Here is a 17,699-nt window from a genome sequence, read left to right on the forward strand (position 1 = left end):
TGGTACATCATCAAATAGCGATTACAAACATGTACATGAAGACAGTCTTCAGTCGCACCTTTAAAATTCACTTTTAATACCGTTACAACAGTCCATCCATAACGCGCAGCTTTTACAGAGACATGGGAAATTTGACATTTTATATTTCCTTGCGTTTCCATTTTCACACGATTGCTTTTCACATTAACTTTGTCCACAGAATGCGCCCCTACTTCGCAATTGTCGGAAATCTGGCGCTGTTGGCAAAGCAGCATTTCATCTTAGTGCATGGAAGGAACATTTGTTCCAAGTAATTGACCCCTTCGCAAAATTGTATGGTTAATGGAGAACCTCTTGGCTTTTACTAAGTTCTGTTTTAAAAGCGAGGTGCCAATCGGCAGTATAAAGGTGTTTGCATTGGCTTGCTTTGAGCTGCAGGTCAACGAGGTGATCCTAAGCGTAACCAGTAGCATCCTGCAACGCCTCTTGTATCCATCCCCAATGACACGCCAGTTTCTGTCGCACGATGGCAGCAGCAATGTGTTCAGGAGCTGAATGCCAGCGTCGAGGTTTGCTAGCCAAGAGAGGGCTTCAAGAGAGAGAGTTTGTGTCGTTTTGCTGCTGTTCCTCCTCGATTGAAGCAGCACAGACCACAGTGGGTTTACTGTATGGTTCAGTAGTTTGGGTTGCATGGCCACGATCGCATGACTGTGGCTTGTCTTTCCATTCATGAAGGAGATGTGCTCCTCGGCCTCTTGATGTTCTGACATGGTTCATGGTTGCACCAGCAGTGTCTTCGAGGAGGAGGAATGTCAAAGCTAAGAGGTGCGGATGTTTGGGTTTTGAACGTGTGGAGTGTATTTCTGGACGTCTGCGGAAATGCTGACCGTGGCAGACGATCGCGTGGACTCGTCTTCCGACAGCCTCCACTGGATGGATTCCCCCATTGGTCGCCGAACGTTCCGGAACGTAGTCGACAAACGTCATCGGAAACAATCGTATACATTCTAAAAATTGGTGGGAGTGGACGATCCGTTCACAGGACGTCATTGCGTTCTGCTACTGCGGCTGCTGCTGCTACGTGTTGAGAAGTCTGTGTTAGTGTTTCCAAGGGCAACTGGATGCCTTAAAGCGATGGCCGATGCGTCCTGTGGTGATTGTCGGCAGGCATTCCCCTGATTTGTCTTCGGCAAGTACGGTCGTTTGGTTTGAAGTAATTTGTCTTTTGCTGCAGCAAATATTTGCGATTTCAAAGCTGCCAAAATGCTTGCACACCGAAGTACTTTGTAAAATATTCTTAATTAAAAAGATAATCGAGGTTGATGCGTTATTTAGAGCCCTTACACCACAAGCGTTTTCCAAACAAGTGCTGCGTAACACACGGTTCTATATGCGTTGGCGCCCACAGATGCAGTGCAATGGCAACGTCACAGTAAAACCTCGGTATATACTTAACTAACCTCCCTAAGTGCATGCAAGCGTTGTTCATTTTTTCCAAGTTTTATTCCCTGCTTGCTTACTGGCATCACGTCAGGCAACAATGCTTTTCACACGCTTGCAGAGTGGCGCGACCCCCAGTGAGGGTCGTGCCCACAAGCCCCTCTAAACCCTGCAGGTAGCAGCTACTTCACCCCGCTCACCCACGGGATTGCATTTTCCCATACGCTGCTATGGTGTTGTTCATTGCACGACAGTAAAATAAAATTGTGATCTCGTGGCTGGAATTTATCTAAATTAGTTCAAAATATGTTTTTAACACGATGGCTTTTTTATGCTTCCATTGTTGACTGGGCTGAGAGCATGGGACGCAACTTGAGAACGTGCTTTAATCACAGGTGGCTGTAAACCGTATTTTGACCCGGGAGCTCCACAACTTCGGCTCGGCGCTCTCACCTCGGAGGCACATCTCTACATCTCTTTAAGAATTCATCATTAATATTCGGCTGAGAACATGACAAGTCCTTGATTCCCTTGTGCATCTGAGTTATACACTGGGCGTGCTCTTGTAGGTTTTGTACCCGAATCACGATGTCATTTATTCATCCAGAAATGCATCGGTGAGTCCCAATGCTGTTGTTCAGGAGGGTTCTGCATCGTGACATTTGGCAGCTATTCAGGAATGTTGTTTGCATGTTGAAGGAACCTGCGGTGCCCTAAAACCCTCCGCATACCGGGGGACAACACTAAATCGCCTGCAAAGATTGCTTCGTCAACCCACTTGCCACCTTGCAACTCCTGCCAGTTTTGGAAACTCAACAAAATCTCTGCATGATCCACCAACCGTTGCCTCCAAACTGCAGGGTGGAGGGTCCGTGTGCCGCCACTCCCTGCTTGGTGTTAACGTAATGTTCGTGCAAGGCCACGGCTCTCTACGCCTGCGCGTTTTGTCATATGGCAGTTTGGTGACTTTCTGATGCCACCGCACAGTAGCAAAAATTGGCTCCCTCCACGCAACCGCCCGCTGCTAACGAAGTCCCCAATTAATGCCCCTGACTGTCCTCTGTGTGTTAAATTGAGGCAGTGAAACTACATCTGATAACAATTTCAGTCTTTTGTAAAAATAGTTTTTTCAAAAGTTACTTCGCCGAGCTACAATTTCGCTTTTACCCCACCGCCACAAAACCGATTTTAATTGTTCCGCTGTATTTAGGGTTTTGTTTGTAGGCTTGCCACCTGGCTGGCAGTGGGGGAATTGGTGTCTCAGTTCAGGTGGCAAGAATTGATTTGTGCTGAGATCTGGTACCGGTATTGTGTTTAACGTTATTGAAGAATACTGCACAGTGTTGGTAGACCCCATGCTGACTGAGAAACATGTCCGGATTTGGTCTGCGGTGAAAAAGATGACGTCCCAAATCTGTATTTTCAATGTATGCAATCAACGTATGTATGTTGAACTTTTTTTGCACTGTACATAGCCAACCAAACGAATCAGAGGTGTGGGCAAAGGACAACAAACTAAACACAAAAATAAGCTCTAAAGAAATGATTTTCGATGTATGGGTCTCTGTGAGTCTATGGGTGTCTGTGTGAGTCTATGGGTCTCTGTGTGAGACTATGGGTCTGCATATGGGTGTATGGGTCTTTATGTGTGTATGTATGTATGTTGATCTTCTTTCACATCGTATGTAGCCAACCGCGCTAATCGGAGGTGCGCGGTGGAAAGGAAAACAAACTAAACACAAAAAGCAGTTCCGCCGCTTGATCACGGATTACTTTCACATAAAGAGTTCTTAATACGAGTCCCACAAATAATCTCTGCGAATGGGCGTGGGGCGATGCTGGTAGCCGTATGGGCGCAGGTGGTAGGCGAAGTACTCGAATGCGTACATCCACTCCGGCGCCATGAAGTGGAACGAGATGGAGAAGTCCGAGCAGCAGTCGGGACCCTGCGAGCCACGGGGAGGCGCGGCGGAACACAGTCAAACGGCGGTTCTCGCGATGTAAGGGCGCCACGGTGGCTAGGAGATGTTAACTACCTCGCCTGGTATGCATGAGGTCGTGGGTTCAACCTCGACCCGGACGCCTGCTGTATATTTTGAGTTTGCGTGTGTATCTCCCCCCGTGGTCGCGTGTATTTTTCTCAGGTACTTCTGGTTTTCCCTCCATTTAGAATCAACGTGCGTTTAGAGTATTTGGCTACTATACATTTCCACATGGTAAGTCACTTCGTTGAGCTATCGTTTGTGGCCAGGTCGCTTATGAAAAAGAGCTACATTGCTAAGTGGCGCTTACCTGTTTAAATACAAAAAAATCGTGGCCTATGAGGTTGTATTTGTGACAAAAAAAACACCATGCAGTAGTATCAATGTACAGATTTCCAATTATTTAAACTTTTATTGTCAGAAATAAGAGGAAATAATTAGTCACTTTGGTTTTGTTTTGCCAATATTCAAGTTAATCTTACTTCCGAATAACATACATTTTCCCTGATTGTCTTTCCATGCATCACCGCAGTAGCTATCAACATTGTCCGCGTGAGTATATGATGACAAATCCAATGCAAATCGAATACTCGACAACTTGGCAAATGAATGACAGAATTCCAACCCTCAGATCTATCTCCCAATCTAATTCCCGACCTACTGAAGATCACTCGCTGTTTTCACCGTCCTCCATGGCCTCTCCTCCCCAATGTTCCCCATTCCAACGCTTTCCCTCTGATCAAGAAGCACTCGATGCGAAGTCACTGCTTGCGCTGCTTACGAACCGCCGCAGGTTTGGTGTCCTCATTGCAGTGGTTATTCAACATTACTGCAGCCTTGCACCCCTTTGATTCTCGATCGTAAAAAAAAATTACATTGTGAATAAATACGTAGGGTTTGATGAAACAAAATAGTTGTTTAGGTGATTTACCTTCTAAAAAAATCTGGCATTTCTCGTACCCCCAAAAAGGGCATCTCGCACCCCTATTGGATGCATGCACCCCAGGTTAAGAACCGCTTACGTAGGGAACCCATCCAGCCGCCCCTCGACCCGCAAGAGTCCGTGCTTGCACCGTCACTAGTCAACGGGTACACGACCGTGACCTGCCTGTCGTGTTCTCGTGCTCATCTGTGTCGGCCACTGATCGGACATCGGCTGCCCGAAGCACCGATCTCAATCTGCCAGACCTCAAGGCCACCCAGAATGAAGTTCTCACAACATTGGAATCTTTTTTCACTTCTCTCCCAACCAAAAACACAAAAATATGATCGTCAACCTTCCACCTAAGCAGTTGGTGCGCACAGACATCCCTAAAAGTATGAGTTGGAACGAACCGAGGTCACAAACCGACACCCGACGGACCTCGTCATCGCCCTTGGCTGGATCCTAACTTGACAAGAACGTCTCCGGAGGATGATTGCCAAGGTCAAATCGAGGACAGACACTGTCCACTCTGGGGAGCAATCGCTCCAGTCCTGAAAGGTGGTGCTTCTCAACCTTGTTGGGCTACTGCTGTACCCCCCCCTCGTTAAATTGTGTTTTAACCGAGTATGTTAATTATTCATACATGATAAGTAAATGTATGAATAATGAACATCAATATTTTAACCAATGGTCTATTTTGTGAGGTATCCTAACTAGCTAAGTAACTGTAAGCGAATACAAAATTCAATGGACGCTCAGCATGCATGACGCAATTTGTCCACGCTTGTTGGTTACTCTTAGAAGCAACTTTGTTGACGATCAGTGAGTTGAGAAAGCTCTTTTATATCGGTCTAGGTTACCATATGTATTAAAATTTTATTGCAGTTATATTGGCAGATTCATACATGATTATTCACCAATGACTCACGTATTAAATAATTGAATGCATCACTTCAAGCACCCCCTGGAACACTGCCATGTACCCCCCCCGCATGCCCCCGGTTGAGAAGCACTGCTTTAGACGGCCACATTTTGCATGCCATTGTGGGGTGGCAACGCACGAACTAAACTCTGGATGTGTCGCAAACCATCGCGGGGGCCCGCCAATCGACGCACAGCAACGTGGCTTTCTGTGTGGTCAAACATCGTCGCTCCACGTTTGCGCCAAGAGGCGGCAAAAAGGTGATATGGAAACCCACGATTTGTGACGATCTTCGCCGCCCTCATTGTAGTCGCCTAAAATCCCATCACCATTTCTGGTCGCCTAAAATCCATTCACCATTTATGGTCGCCTAAAATCCCGTCGCCATTTCTGCTCGCCTAAAATCTTAGTCACCATTTCTGCTCGCCTAAAATCCCTTAACCTTTTTTCGTCGCCTAATATACTGTCACCAATTCTAGTCGCCTAAAATCCCGTCACCAATTCTGGTCGCCTCAAATCCCGTCACCAATTCTGGTCGCCTTAAATCCCGTCACCAATTCTGGTCATCTAAAATCCTGTCACCATTTCTGGTCATCTAAAATCCCATAACCATTTCTGGTCGCATAAAATTCCATCACCATTTCTGGTCACAAAATCCTGTCACCATTTCTGGTTGCCTAAAATCCCATCACCATTTGTGGTCGCATAAAATCCCGTCACCAATTCAGGTCGCCAAAAAACCCATCACCATTTCTGGGTGCCTCAAAGCCTGTCAGCATATTTGATCGTGTAAAATCCCATCAACATTTCTGGTCACCTAAAATCTCGTCACCAATTCAGGTCGCCTAAAATCCCGTGACCAATTCTGGTCGCCTAAAATCCTGTCACTATTTTTGTCGCGTAAAATCCCATCACCATTTTTGGTCGCATAAAATCCCGTCACCAATTCAGGTCGCCAAAAAACCCATCACCATTTCTGGGTGCCTCAAAGCCTGTCAGCATATTTGGTCGTGTAAAATCCCATCATTTCTGGTTGCCTAAAATCCCGTCACCAATTCAGGTCGCCTAAAATCCCGTGACCAATTCTGGTCGCCTAAAATCCTGTCACTATTTTTGTCGCGTAAAATCCCATCACCATTTTTGGTCGCATAAAATCCCATCACCATTTCTGGTTGCCTAAATTCCCGTCACAATTTCTGCTCGCCTAAAATCCCGTCAATTTCTGCTCGCTTAAAATCCCGTCACCATTTCTGGTTGCCTCAATACCCGTCACCATTCCTGGTTGCCTCAAAGCCTGTCAGCATATTTGGTCGCATAAAATGCCATCATTTCTGGTTGCCTAAGATTCCGTCATTTCTGGTCACCTAAAATTCTGTGACCATTTATGGTCGAATCCCGTCACCAATTCTGGTCGCCTCAAATCCCGTCACCAATTCTGGTTGCCTCAAATCCTGTCACCATTTCTGGTCATCTAAAATCCCATAACCATTTCTGGTCATCTAAAATCCCATAACCATTTCTGGTCGCATAAAATCCCGTCACCATTTTTGGTCACAAAATCCTGTCATTTCTGGTTGCCTAAAATCCCGTCACCAATTCTGGTTGGCTCAAATCTTGTCACCATTTCTGGTCATCTAAAATTCCATAACCATTTCTGGTCATCTAAAATCCCATAACCATTTCTGGTCGCATAAAATCCCGTCACCATTTTTGGTCACAAAATCCTGTCACCATTTCTGGTTGCCTACAATCCCGTCACAATTTCTGCTCGCCTAAAATCCCGTCACCAATTCTGGTCACCTAAAATCCCGTCACCAATTCTGGTCGCCTAAAATCCTGTCACCATTTTTAGTTGCCTAAAATCCCATCACCAATTCTGGTCGCGTAAAATCCCACCATTTTAGGTTGCCTAAAATCCCATCACCAATTCTGGTCGCCTCAAATCCTGTCACCAATTCTGGTTGCCTCAAATCTCATAACCATTTCTGGTCATCTAAAATCCCATAACCATTTCTGGTCGCATAAAATTCCATCACCATTTCTGGTCACAAAATCCTGTCACCATTTCTGCTCGCCTAAAATCCCGTCACCGTTTCTGCTCTCCTAAAATCCCGTCACCAATTCAGGTCGCCAAAAAACCCGTCACCATTTCTGGTTGCCTCAAAGCCTGTCACCATATTTGGTCGTATAAAATCCCATCATTTCTGGTTGCCTAAAATCCCGTCACCAATTCTGGTCGCCTCAAATCCCGTCACCATTTCTGGTCGCATAAAATTCCATCACCATTTCTGGTCATCTAAATTCCCGTCACCATTTCTGCTCGCCTAAAATCCCGTCACCAATTCAGGTCGCCAAAAAAACCATCACCATTTCTGCTCGCCTAAATCCCATCACCATTTCTCTAGTGTAAAATCCCGTCACCATTTCTGGTCACAAAATCCTGTCACCATTTCTGGTTGCCTAAATTCCCATCACAATTTCTGCTCGCCTAAAATCCCGTCACAAATTCTGCTCGCCTAAAATCCCGTCACAATTTCTGCTCGCTTAAAATCCCGTCACCATTTCTGGTTGCCTCAGCCTGTCAGCATATTTGGTCGCATAAAATCCCATCATTTCTGGTCGCCTAAAATCCCGTCACCATTTCTGGTCGCCTAAAATCCCATAACCATTTTTGGTCGCCTAAAATACTGTCGCCAATTCTGGTCACCTAAAATCCCATCAATTCTGGTCGCCTAAAATCCCGTCACTATTTCTGGTCATCTAAAATCCCATAACCATTTCTAGTCGCATAAAATTCCATCACCATTTCTGGTCACAAAATCCCGTCACCAATCCAAGTCGCCAAAAAACCCATCACCATTTTTGCTCGCCTAAATCCCGTCACCATTTCTCTAGTGTAAAATCCCGTCACCATTTCTCGTCACAAAATCCTGTCACCATTTTTGGTTGCCTAAATTCCCGTGACAATTTCTGCTCGCCTAAAATCCCATCACCAATTCAGGTTGACAAAAAAACCCGTCAACATTTCTGGTTGCTTCAAAGCATGTCAGCATATGTGGTCGCATAAAATCCCATCATTTCTGGTTGCCTAAAATCCCGTCACCAATTCAGGTTGCCCAAAATCCCGTCACCAATTCTGGTCGCCTAAAATTCCATCACTTTCTGGTCACCTAAAAGCCTGTCACCATTTTTGGTCGCATAAAATCCCGTCACCATTTCTGGTCACAAAATCCTGTCACCATTTTTGGTTGCCTAAATTCCCGTGACAATTTCTGCTCACCTAAAATCCCGTCACCAATTCAGGTTGACAAAAAAACCCGTCAACATTTCTGGTTGCCTCAAAGCATGTCAGCATATGTGGTCGAAATAAAATCCCATCATTTCTGGTTGCCTAAAATCCCATCACCAATTCTGGTCGCCTAAAATCCCATCACTATTTCTGGTCACCTAAAAGCCTGTCACCATTTTTGGTCGCATTAAATCCCGTCGCCATTTCTGCTCGCCTAAAATCTTAGTCACCATTTCTGCTCGCCTAAAATCCCTTAACCTTTTTTCGTCGCCTAATATACTGTCACCAATTCTAGTCGCCTAAAATCCCGTCACCAATTCTGGTCACCTCAAATCCCGTCACCAATTCTGGTCGCCTTAAATCCCGTCACCAATTCTGGTCATCTAAAATCCTGTCACCATTTCTGGTCATCTAAAATCCCATAACCATTTCTGGTCGCATAAAATTCCATCACCATTTCTGGTCACAAAATCCTGTCACCATTTCTGGTTGCCTAAAATCCCATCACCATTTGTGGTCGCATAAAATCCCGTCACCAATTCAGGTCGCCAAAAAACCCATCACCATTTCTGGGTGCCTAAAAGCCTGTCAGCATATTTGGTCGTGTAAAATCCCATCATTTCTGGTTGCCTAAAATCCCATCAACATTTCTGGTCACCTAAAATCTCGTCACCAATTCAGGTCGCCTAAAATCCCGTGACCAATTCTGGTCGCCTAAAATCCTGTCACTATTTTTGTCGCGTAAAATCCCATCACCATTTTTGGTCGCATAAAATCCCGTCACCAATTCAGGTCGCCAAAAAACCCATCACCATTTCTGGGTGCCTCAAAGCCTGTCAGCATATTTGGTCGTGTAAAATCCCATCATTTCTGGTTGCCTAAAATCCCATCAACATTTCTGGTCACCTAAAATCCCGTCACCAATTCAGGTCGCCTAAAATCCCGTGACCAATTCTGGTCGCCTAAAATCCTGTCACTATTTTTGTCGCGTAAAATCCCATCACCATTTTTGGTCGCATAAAATCCCGTCACCATTTCTGGTTGCCTAAATTCCCGTCACAATTTCTGCTCGCCTAAAATCCCGTCAATTTCTGCTCGCTTAAAATCCCGTCACCATTTCTGGTTGCCTCAATACCCGTCACCATTCCTGGTTGCCTCAAAGCCTGTCAGCATATTTGGTCGCATAAAATGCCATCATTTCTGGTTGCCTAAGATTCCGTCATTTCTGGTCACCTAAAATTCTGTGACCATTTATGGTTGAATAAAATCCCGTCACCAATTCTGGTCGCCTCAAATCCCGTCACCAATTCTGGTTGCCTCAAATCCTTTCACCATTTCTGGTCATCTAAAATCCCATAACCATTTCTGGTCATCTAAAATCCCATAACCATTTCTGGTCGCATAAAATCCCGTCACCATTTTTGGTCACAAAATCCTGTCATTTCTGGTTGCCTAAAATCCCGTCACCAATTCTGGTTGGCTAAAATCTTGTCACCATTTCTGGTCATCTAAAATTCCATGACCATTTCTGGTCATCTAAAATCCCATAACCATTTCTGGTTGCATAAAATCCCGTCACCATTTTTGGTCACAAAATCCTGTCACCATTTCTGGTTGCCTACAATCCCGTCACAATTTCTGCTCGCCTAAAATCCCATCACCAATTCTGGTCACCTAAAATCCCATCACCAATTCTGGTCGCCTAAAATCCTGTCACCATTTTTAGTTGCCTAAAATCCCATCACCAATTCTGGTCGCCTCAAATCCCATCACCAATTCTGGTTGCCTCAAATCCCGTCACCAATTCTGGTTGCCTCAAATCTCATAACCATTTCTGGTCATCTAAAATCCCATAACCATTTCTGGTCGCATAAAATTCCATCACCATTTCTGGTCACAAAATCCTGTCACCATTTCTGCTCGCCTAAAATCCCGTCACCGTTTCTGCTCTCCTAAAATCCCGTCACCAATTCAGGTCGCCAAAAAACCCGTCACCATTTCTGGTTGCCTCAAAGCCTGTCACCATATTTGGTCGTATAAAATCCCATCATTTCTGGTTGCCTAAAATCCCGTCACCAATTCTGGTCGCCTCAAATCCCGTCACCATTTCTGGTCGCATAAAATTCCATCACCATTTCTGGTCATCTAAATTCCCGTCACCATTTCTGCTCGCCTAAAATCCCGTCACCAATTCAGGTCGCCAAAAAAACCATCACCATTTCTGCTCGCCTAAATCCCATCACCATTTCTCTAGTGTAAAATCCCGTCACCATTTCTGGTCACAAAATCCTGTCACCATTTCTGGTTGCCTAAATTCCCGTCACAATTTCTGCTCGCCTAAAATCCCGTCACAAATTCTGCTCGCCTAAAATCCCGTCACAATTTCTGCTCGCTTAAAATCCCGTCACCATTTCTGGTTGCCTCAGCCTGTCAGCATATTTGGTCGCATAAAATCCCATCATTTCTGGTCGCCTAAAATCCCGTCACCATTTCTGGTCGCCTAAAATCCCATAACCATTTTTGGTCGCCTAAAATACTGTCGCCAATTCTGGTCACCTAAAATCCCATCAATTCTGGTCGCCTAAAATCCCGTCACTATTTCTGGTCATCTAAAATCCTGTCACCATTTCTGGTTGCCTACAATCCCGTCACAATTTCTGCTCGCCTAAAATCCCGTCACCAATTCTGGTCACCTAAAATCCCATCACCAATTCTGGTCGCCTAAAATCCTGTCACCATTTTTAGTTGCCTAAAATCCCATCACCAATTCTGGTCGCCTCAAATCCCATCACCAATTCTGGTTGCCTCAAATCCCGTCACCAATTCTGGTTGCCTCAAATCTCATAACCATTTCTGGTCATCTAAAATCCCATAACCATTTCTGGTCGCATAAAATTCCATCACCATTTCTGGTCACAAAATCCTGTCACCATTTCTGCTCGCCTAAAATCCCGTCACCGTTTCTGCTCTCCTAAAATCCCGTCACCAATTCAGGTCGCCAAAAAACCCGTCACCATTTCTGGTTGCCTCAAAGCCTGTCACCATATTTGGTCGTATAAAATCCCATCATTTCTGGTTGCCTAAAATCCCGTCACCAATTCTGGTCGCCTCAAATCCCGTCACCATTTCTGGTCGCATAAAATTCCATCACCATTTCTGGTCATCTAAATTCCCGTCACCATTTCTGCTCGCCTAAAATCCCGTCACCAATTCAGGTCGCCAAAAAAACCATCACCATTTCTGCTCGCCTAAATCCCATCACCATTTCTCTAGTGTAAAATCCCGTCACCATTTCTGGTCACAAAATCCTGTCACCATTTCTGGTTGCCTAAATTCCCGTCACAATTTCTGCTCGCCTAAAATCCCGTCACAAATTCTGCTCGCCTAAAATCCCGTCACAATTTCTGCTCGCTTAAAATCCCGTCACCATTTCTGGTTGCCTCAGCCTGTCAGCATATTTGGTCGCATAAAATCCCATCATTTCTGGTCGCCTAAAATCCCGTCACCATTTCTGGTCGCCTAAAATCCCATAACCATTTTTGGTCGCCTAAAATACTGTCGCCAATTCTGGTCACCTAAAATCCCATCAATTCTGGTCGCCTAAAATCCCGTCACTATTTCTGGTCATCTAAAATCCCATAACCATTTCTCGTCGCATAAAATTCCATCACCATTTCTGGTCACAAAATCCCGTCACCAATCCAAGTCGCCAAAAAACCCATCACCATTTTTGCTCGCCTAAATCCCGTCACCATTTCTCTAGTGTAAAATCCCGTCACCATTTCTCGTCACAAAATCCTGTCACCATTTTTGGTTGCCTAAATTCCCGTGACAATTTCTGCTCGCCTAAAATCCCATCACCAATTCAGGTTGACAAAAAAACCCGTCAACATTTCTGGTTGCTTCAAAGCATGTCAGCATATGTGGTCGCATAAAATCCCATCATTTCTGGTTGCCTAAAATCCCGTCACCAATTCAGGTTGCCCAAAATCCCGTCACCAATTCTGGTCGCCTAAAATTCCATCACTTTCTGGTCACCTAAAAGCCTGTCACCATTTTTGGTCGCATAAAATCCCGTCACCATTTCTGGTCACAAAATCCTGTCACCATTTTTGGTTGCCTAAATTCCCGTGACAATTTCTGCTCACCTAAAATCCCGTCACCAATTCAGGTTGACAAAAAAACCCGTCAACATTTCTGGTTGCCTCAAAGCATGTCAGCATATGTGGTCGAAATAAAATCCCATCATTTCTGGTTGCCTAAAATCCCATCACCAATTCTGGTCGCCTAAAATCCCATCACTATTTCTGGTCACCTAAAAGCCTGTCACCATTTTTGGTCGCATTAAATCCCGTCGCCATTTCTAGTCAGCAACTCAAACTATTGACTGGAAAAATGATCAGTGTGCCACCTTTTCGACAACAATGGCGTACGGAATGGCGGGACATACAGGTGGTTAAAAAAGACCTCGTCGGGCGACTCAACCAAACCGCTTCCTGGCCTCTCGCTGCTCCGTAAACTCCGGATATTGCACGGCTGATTCACTCATCTTCTAAGGATAAAATAAAAGACGGTTTCACCTCCTACTGTAGAGTGGAACAAACCATCAGGCGGCGGCACCAAGACGATCCACCAGCTTAACTACCAACACTGTTGAATGGCCAAAAAACAAGATATTGCTTTATAACGATCGAACAAAGACGGTCACAGTATCGTGCGTTTTCAGTTGCTCTTCTGTGGCCATCTGGAAAGCTCTTTCGATATTAGGAACAATTAACTTTTAAATCTAGATTGAAAACGAATTTCTTTAGAACTGCTAAATGTGTGTATATATTTTTTCTCATTCCCCCGCACCTCTGATTATGTACGGTGCAAAATAAGTTCAACATACATACACATATGTGATCTTTGTTACCGTTACAAAAGTCAGTTGACTATCACTGCAACACAACATATGAAAGAACAAGATTTATCGACAATGATTATCGCTATGAGTTCAGTAACCCTTTCGTTCACCATTACAATAGCGGTGCATGACTCACCAGCTTCAGCGGATGATATGAGTAGTCTCTGTACCAGAAAGGTTGGCCAACTTGCTCGTAGGTGAGCAGCTGTTCCGGGAACACGCCGTGGAACGCCTCTCTCTCCAGCAGGTCCCTGGACTCCCCTGCCACCACCCCGATCTTTTCCAAGCATGCAGCGATGCCCACGTCTTCCGCCTTCGCCTCGTCGTCGCACGCCTTCATCTCGACGGCCTCCACGAGCTTGGACACCGCACGCCTGCTCAGCACGTAGCCACTGCCCCCGCTCATGTAGCCCTGCTTCACGAAGTACTTGAATCTCCGTCCGAAGAAGATGGGCTGCTCCGCTGAGTAATTGGATAGCAGGAGCTTCAGGTTCTCAACGACGATGAAGGTGTCATCTTCGGCCTTGAGCACCCAGTCAACGTCGCGGAGGTGGTGCCGGTGAACGTACTTGAAGGCGTCAATGGTTCTGTAGTATTGGTTGCCGCCCGCGGCGTCTTCCGTCCGCAAGCCGATGGTGCCGTAGACATCATCCGCCTGGGAGCTCATGAAGAGCGCCACATCGCAGCGCTTGGCCCACGATGCCTTGATGTGCGGGATCTTCTCCGGGGCGCTCTTCGGATCGACCATGACCCAGCACAGCAGGCGCACTCTCTTGCTCAGCGCTTCCGCGGTGGAGTTGTCTAGGCCTGCGAACAGAGAAAGACATCGTGCGTGTAAGTCCACGCGCAACGTGATTTTAAGCCTTCGTTTATCGCCGTGCGGATTCAAAGTTGTGAATTTCCCATCAACTCACGAGGCCAACGTCTATAGCTGCAGCAGACAATGCTGCAGGGAACTAGAACCATTCCAGTTGGCAACAGACACAGACTGACATGACCCCAGGCTCTACTGCTCAATAATGCATGCGCGTGTTCGTGAGCCATCACTCCGACAGTTGACCTCTACTGAATTAAGGAAGTATTGTAAACATCCAACATGACATTCACGAAGTTAAATATGTAACACCATCAATTGCATTCAATGAGTGTTTCTATTGCCTCGTGAGACGCGGCATCGTTCATTCGGTTACTCTCACAGCAAGCAGGGGACGCCACGGCCTTGGAAGGTAACACTGCACAGCTACTTCTGTAGTCTCTTCAATAGGCTCATGTCCAAACTAGGACACTTAATATTCCCCGCAAAAAGTATCTATTGCATTTCAAAGTAAAGGTTTATATATATACACACACAGTAATGCCCCGGTTTGTTGGGGATGCGTTCCTGAAAGGTGCGACGACAAATATATTGGATGTAAATCGAAGAAGCAGTTTATATGGTAGTAGTGGGTTTTCCCTCTACATTAAGAAACTTGCATTTAGAGTATTTGGCTGCTATACATTTATAGTGTAATAGCGCTGGCTGGTGGACAGCAGAGGCAACTAGTGGACAGACAGTACACACGCCGGTGAGGGCGTGCCGGGGTGTGTTGGCAGAGCAGAGGAACTAGGGCAAGGTTCACGGAGGACCCTATCTGGAGGCCCCTGGAACCTGCTCGCGGGTTCGAGAAGGGAAGCGCGGTCAGGGCGGAGCCAGGCATAAAAGGAGCCGAGAGTGGGGGCTCGAGGCTGCCGGTTCTGGGAGTGGACTCGTCTTGTCGTTTCTGTCGTCTCGTCGCCGTCGTCGCTAAACGTCTCCGCTAGATATTGCGCTACGAAGGATAGTAGCTGGCTATCTCAGTTAGCGCCATCAGTGTTAGACGGCTAGTGTTGTGTACAGGCTAGGCTAAGCTACTGTGGAGAGTGTGTGGACGAGACCGTGGAAGTTGTTAATAAAGAAAGTGCCTCCTAGAAACTCTGTCTCTGAATCGTTGACACTACACAATTCCACATGATAAGCCACTTCGTTGAGCTATCATTTGTGATCGGTCGCTTGAGCCAGGTCGCTTCTGAAAAATAGCTATACAGCTCAGTGGGCCTTATCTGGTAAAATAAAAAATAGTTTATTTGATTAAAATTTCCCCAATCAACATCGACTGTGCTCAGACGATGGGCACACTCCACTTGAGAACCCCGTTCATCCTCGAGTGACTGCAACCCACACTATCCTGATTTGCTGGGGGAAAAAAATGTTCACTGCTCAGATTGAGAAGTCTAGATTCATAAACGAGAAAGTGGGTGAAAAAAATGTGTGTAGGCAAGTGTGAACAACAGTGTAGACAAATGTAAGTGTACGTAGAAATAAATATTTAATTTAAACTCCCCCTCTGCCCCACCCCCCTCTCTAAGGCCTCGACACAAAGACTTCTTTCTGTGTGCCTATGTGTGTGTGTCTCTGTCTCTGTGTGAGTCTCTCTGCTTGTATGCATGTCTGTCTGTCTCCGTATCTATGTTTTGTCTCAAATTTAGCAATCTTTGGAAGAACGCAATCCACCAGGTGTAGGGTGTTGACTGGTGTGTTCGCCGACTCTCTGTGTTGTATTGCATTATATTTCCAAGTTTACTATATTTGTTTTCTCATTCATTTGTACCTGATGATGGTTGCCTGTGTTGCAATCGAAACGTCGTATTCTATTATTTTATTTCTTTCCCCGTGACTTTACCGAAAGAACCAAAGAGTAATTCCTGCAGTCACGAAAGCTTCGAATATAGTTGGAAGTGTAAACAAGTGTAAATAAATGTAAGTGTAAACAACAGGATGTGTTCGTAGATGGTGATTGTAGGTAGGCACCCCACACACACACCAATTCAAGTCTTTTTTAACACGTAGTAGTAGCAAATGTGTCGTCAAACCCGCCACTACCCGACACAGCCTGAGTAAGGTTTGTCACGGAAACAAAACGCGCCAATTAGTTACTAGTTCAGCACACCCGTGTGTTGGAGAGTAAACCCACAACATTTACACTTCGAATACGACGTTTCGCCAGTAATTACAGCTATCATGTTTAACACGTAGGCCACATTGGGCGGACAAGCCAGAGTTACTCGAAGCGTAAATGTCGTGAGTTTACTCTCCCAACACCTTTGAAAGTATAATTAGTCATCGTTTATTCCAGAGTTACCCTCTACGATGAGACCGACTGCGGCGTTTTTGATTGCCCGAGCCATGGTGAGCTGTGATGTCCAGCAGTGGTCGTTGCGGGCGAGCGAATCATCTTTGTCGCTCACCGTAGCGGCTCGACGCCTCCAGGCTGTGGCCCAGGGGTCCGCCGCGACGGCCGTCCGCCTGCGCGTGCCGCCACCTCTTCGTGTGCACGGAGAAGAAGTAGCAGCAGGAGAATCCGCCGAGCCAGCCGAGGGCGAGCAACAGCCAGGAGCGTCTGCGGGCGTCCCGCGCGCACATGGCTCAACAGGGCGAGAGCGGCGGCAGCAGCAGCAGTAGTAATAGCAGTAGCAACAGTAGCAGCAGCAGCAACAGTAGCAGGAGCGGCAACAGCAGCGGCAATAGCAGCGTATCAAAGCAGCAGTAGCAGCAAGCACGATCGCCTCCCTCCCTGATCCTTCCCCGCTCCGTCGCACGCGCGGAGGCGGCGCCTCCTCTGCGGCGCGCTGGAGGAGGTCGCGCTTCGGGCGATCCGCGACTTGCTTTGACGGAATCGTCAAATGCCATCAATCACGCTTACAGTTGAGATGAGAAGGTTTATTAAAAAAAATGAGTACGGGGTAACAAACAACAAACCATTGGGCACGTTCGTGAGTAGAATTGTAAGAGGCGCTGTTTCGTACCTCCGATTGGCACTGTTGGCTACGTACGGTGCGAAAGACGGTTCAACGTACATACGAAGTAAGGGCCATTCTTCATAACATGTAGAGAGGCCAGAGAGATAAAGCAGATTAAAGTTGCAGACTGCAATTTACACCATGGGCCCATGGTAAGAATTACATGTTTTGGTATTTTCTGATGAAGTTGTTAAAATTGGTGTAGTAATGTGTTATTTAAACAGTAGCTAGTAACATACAAACCCTTTAAATAATCAAACATGTATTACTGCATAAACTGATTTGTATTAAAAGTAGAATTGTAATATGTTGCTTACACATGTGGGAGTGTGGTCTTTAATTATCAACGTCACTCTAACCACGGGCAGCATTGTCCAACGGGTGGGGACCATTCCTGGGATCAATAATTATTTCAATTGAATCCAAGAGGCTCTGAAGGA

The 17,699-nt window shown here is 45.9% G+C and overlaps 1 protein-coding gene across 1 annotated transcript; it reads right to left on the minus strand.

Moving 5' to 3' along the window:
• Positions 1 to 59: 59 nt before the first annotated feature.
• LOC116953143 (glycoprotein-N-acetylgalactosamine 3-beta-galactosyltransferase 1-A-like) lies at positions 60 to 17,142 on the minus strand. The gene is made up of 3 exons (XM_032973032.2): positions 16,708 to 17,142; positions 13,580 to 14,250; positions 60 to 3,365 (listed from the first exon to the last, which is right to left on the minus strand). The coding sequence occupies exons 1-3, from the start codon at positions 16,880 to 16,882 to the stop codon at positions 3,210 to 3,212; spliced, it is 1,002 nt and encodes a 333-aa protein (XP_032828923.2). The 5' UTR covers positions 16,883 to 17,142; the 3' UTR covers positions 60 to 3,209.
• Between the last annotated feature and the right edge of the window lie 557 nt (positions 17,143 to 17,699).

This window comes from Petromyzon marinus, chromosome 50 (genome assembly GCF_048934315.1).
Source record: "Petromyzon marinus isolate PM22_M1 ecotype Great Lakes invasive population chromosome 50, UKy_Petmar_22M1.pri1.0, whole genome shotgun sequence".
Classification (NCBI taxonomy): domain Eukaryota; kingdom Metazoa; phylum Chordata; class Hyperoartia; order Petromyzontiformes; family Petromyzontidae; genus Petromyzon; species Petromyzon marinus.

Bases quoted from the DNA above. Each gene is read 5' to 3' on its own strand.
- LOC116953143 (XM_032973032.2), bottom strand. From the start codon at position 16,882: ATGTGCGCGCGGGACGCCCGCAGACGCTCCTGGCTGTTGCTCGCCCTC. The intron at 14,251-16,707 runs GTGAGCGACAAA...CTCTGTTCGCAG, and splicing joins GGAGGCGTCGAGCCGCTACG to GCCTAGACAACTCCACCGCG. The intron at 3,366-13,579 runs GTGAGTCATGCA...CGTGGCTCGCAG, and splicing joins CATATCATCCGCTGAAGCTG to GGTCCCGACTGCTGCTCGGA.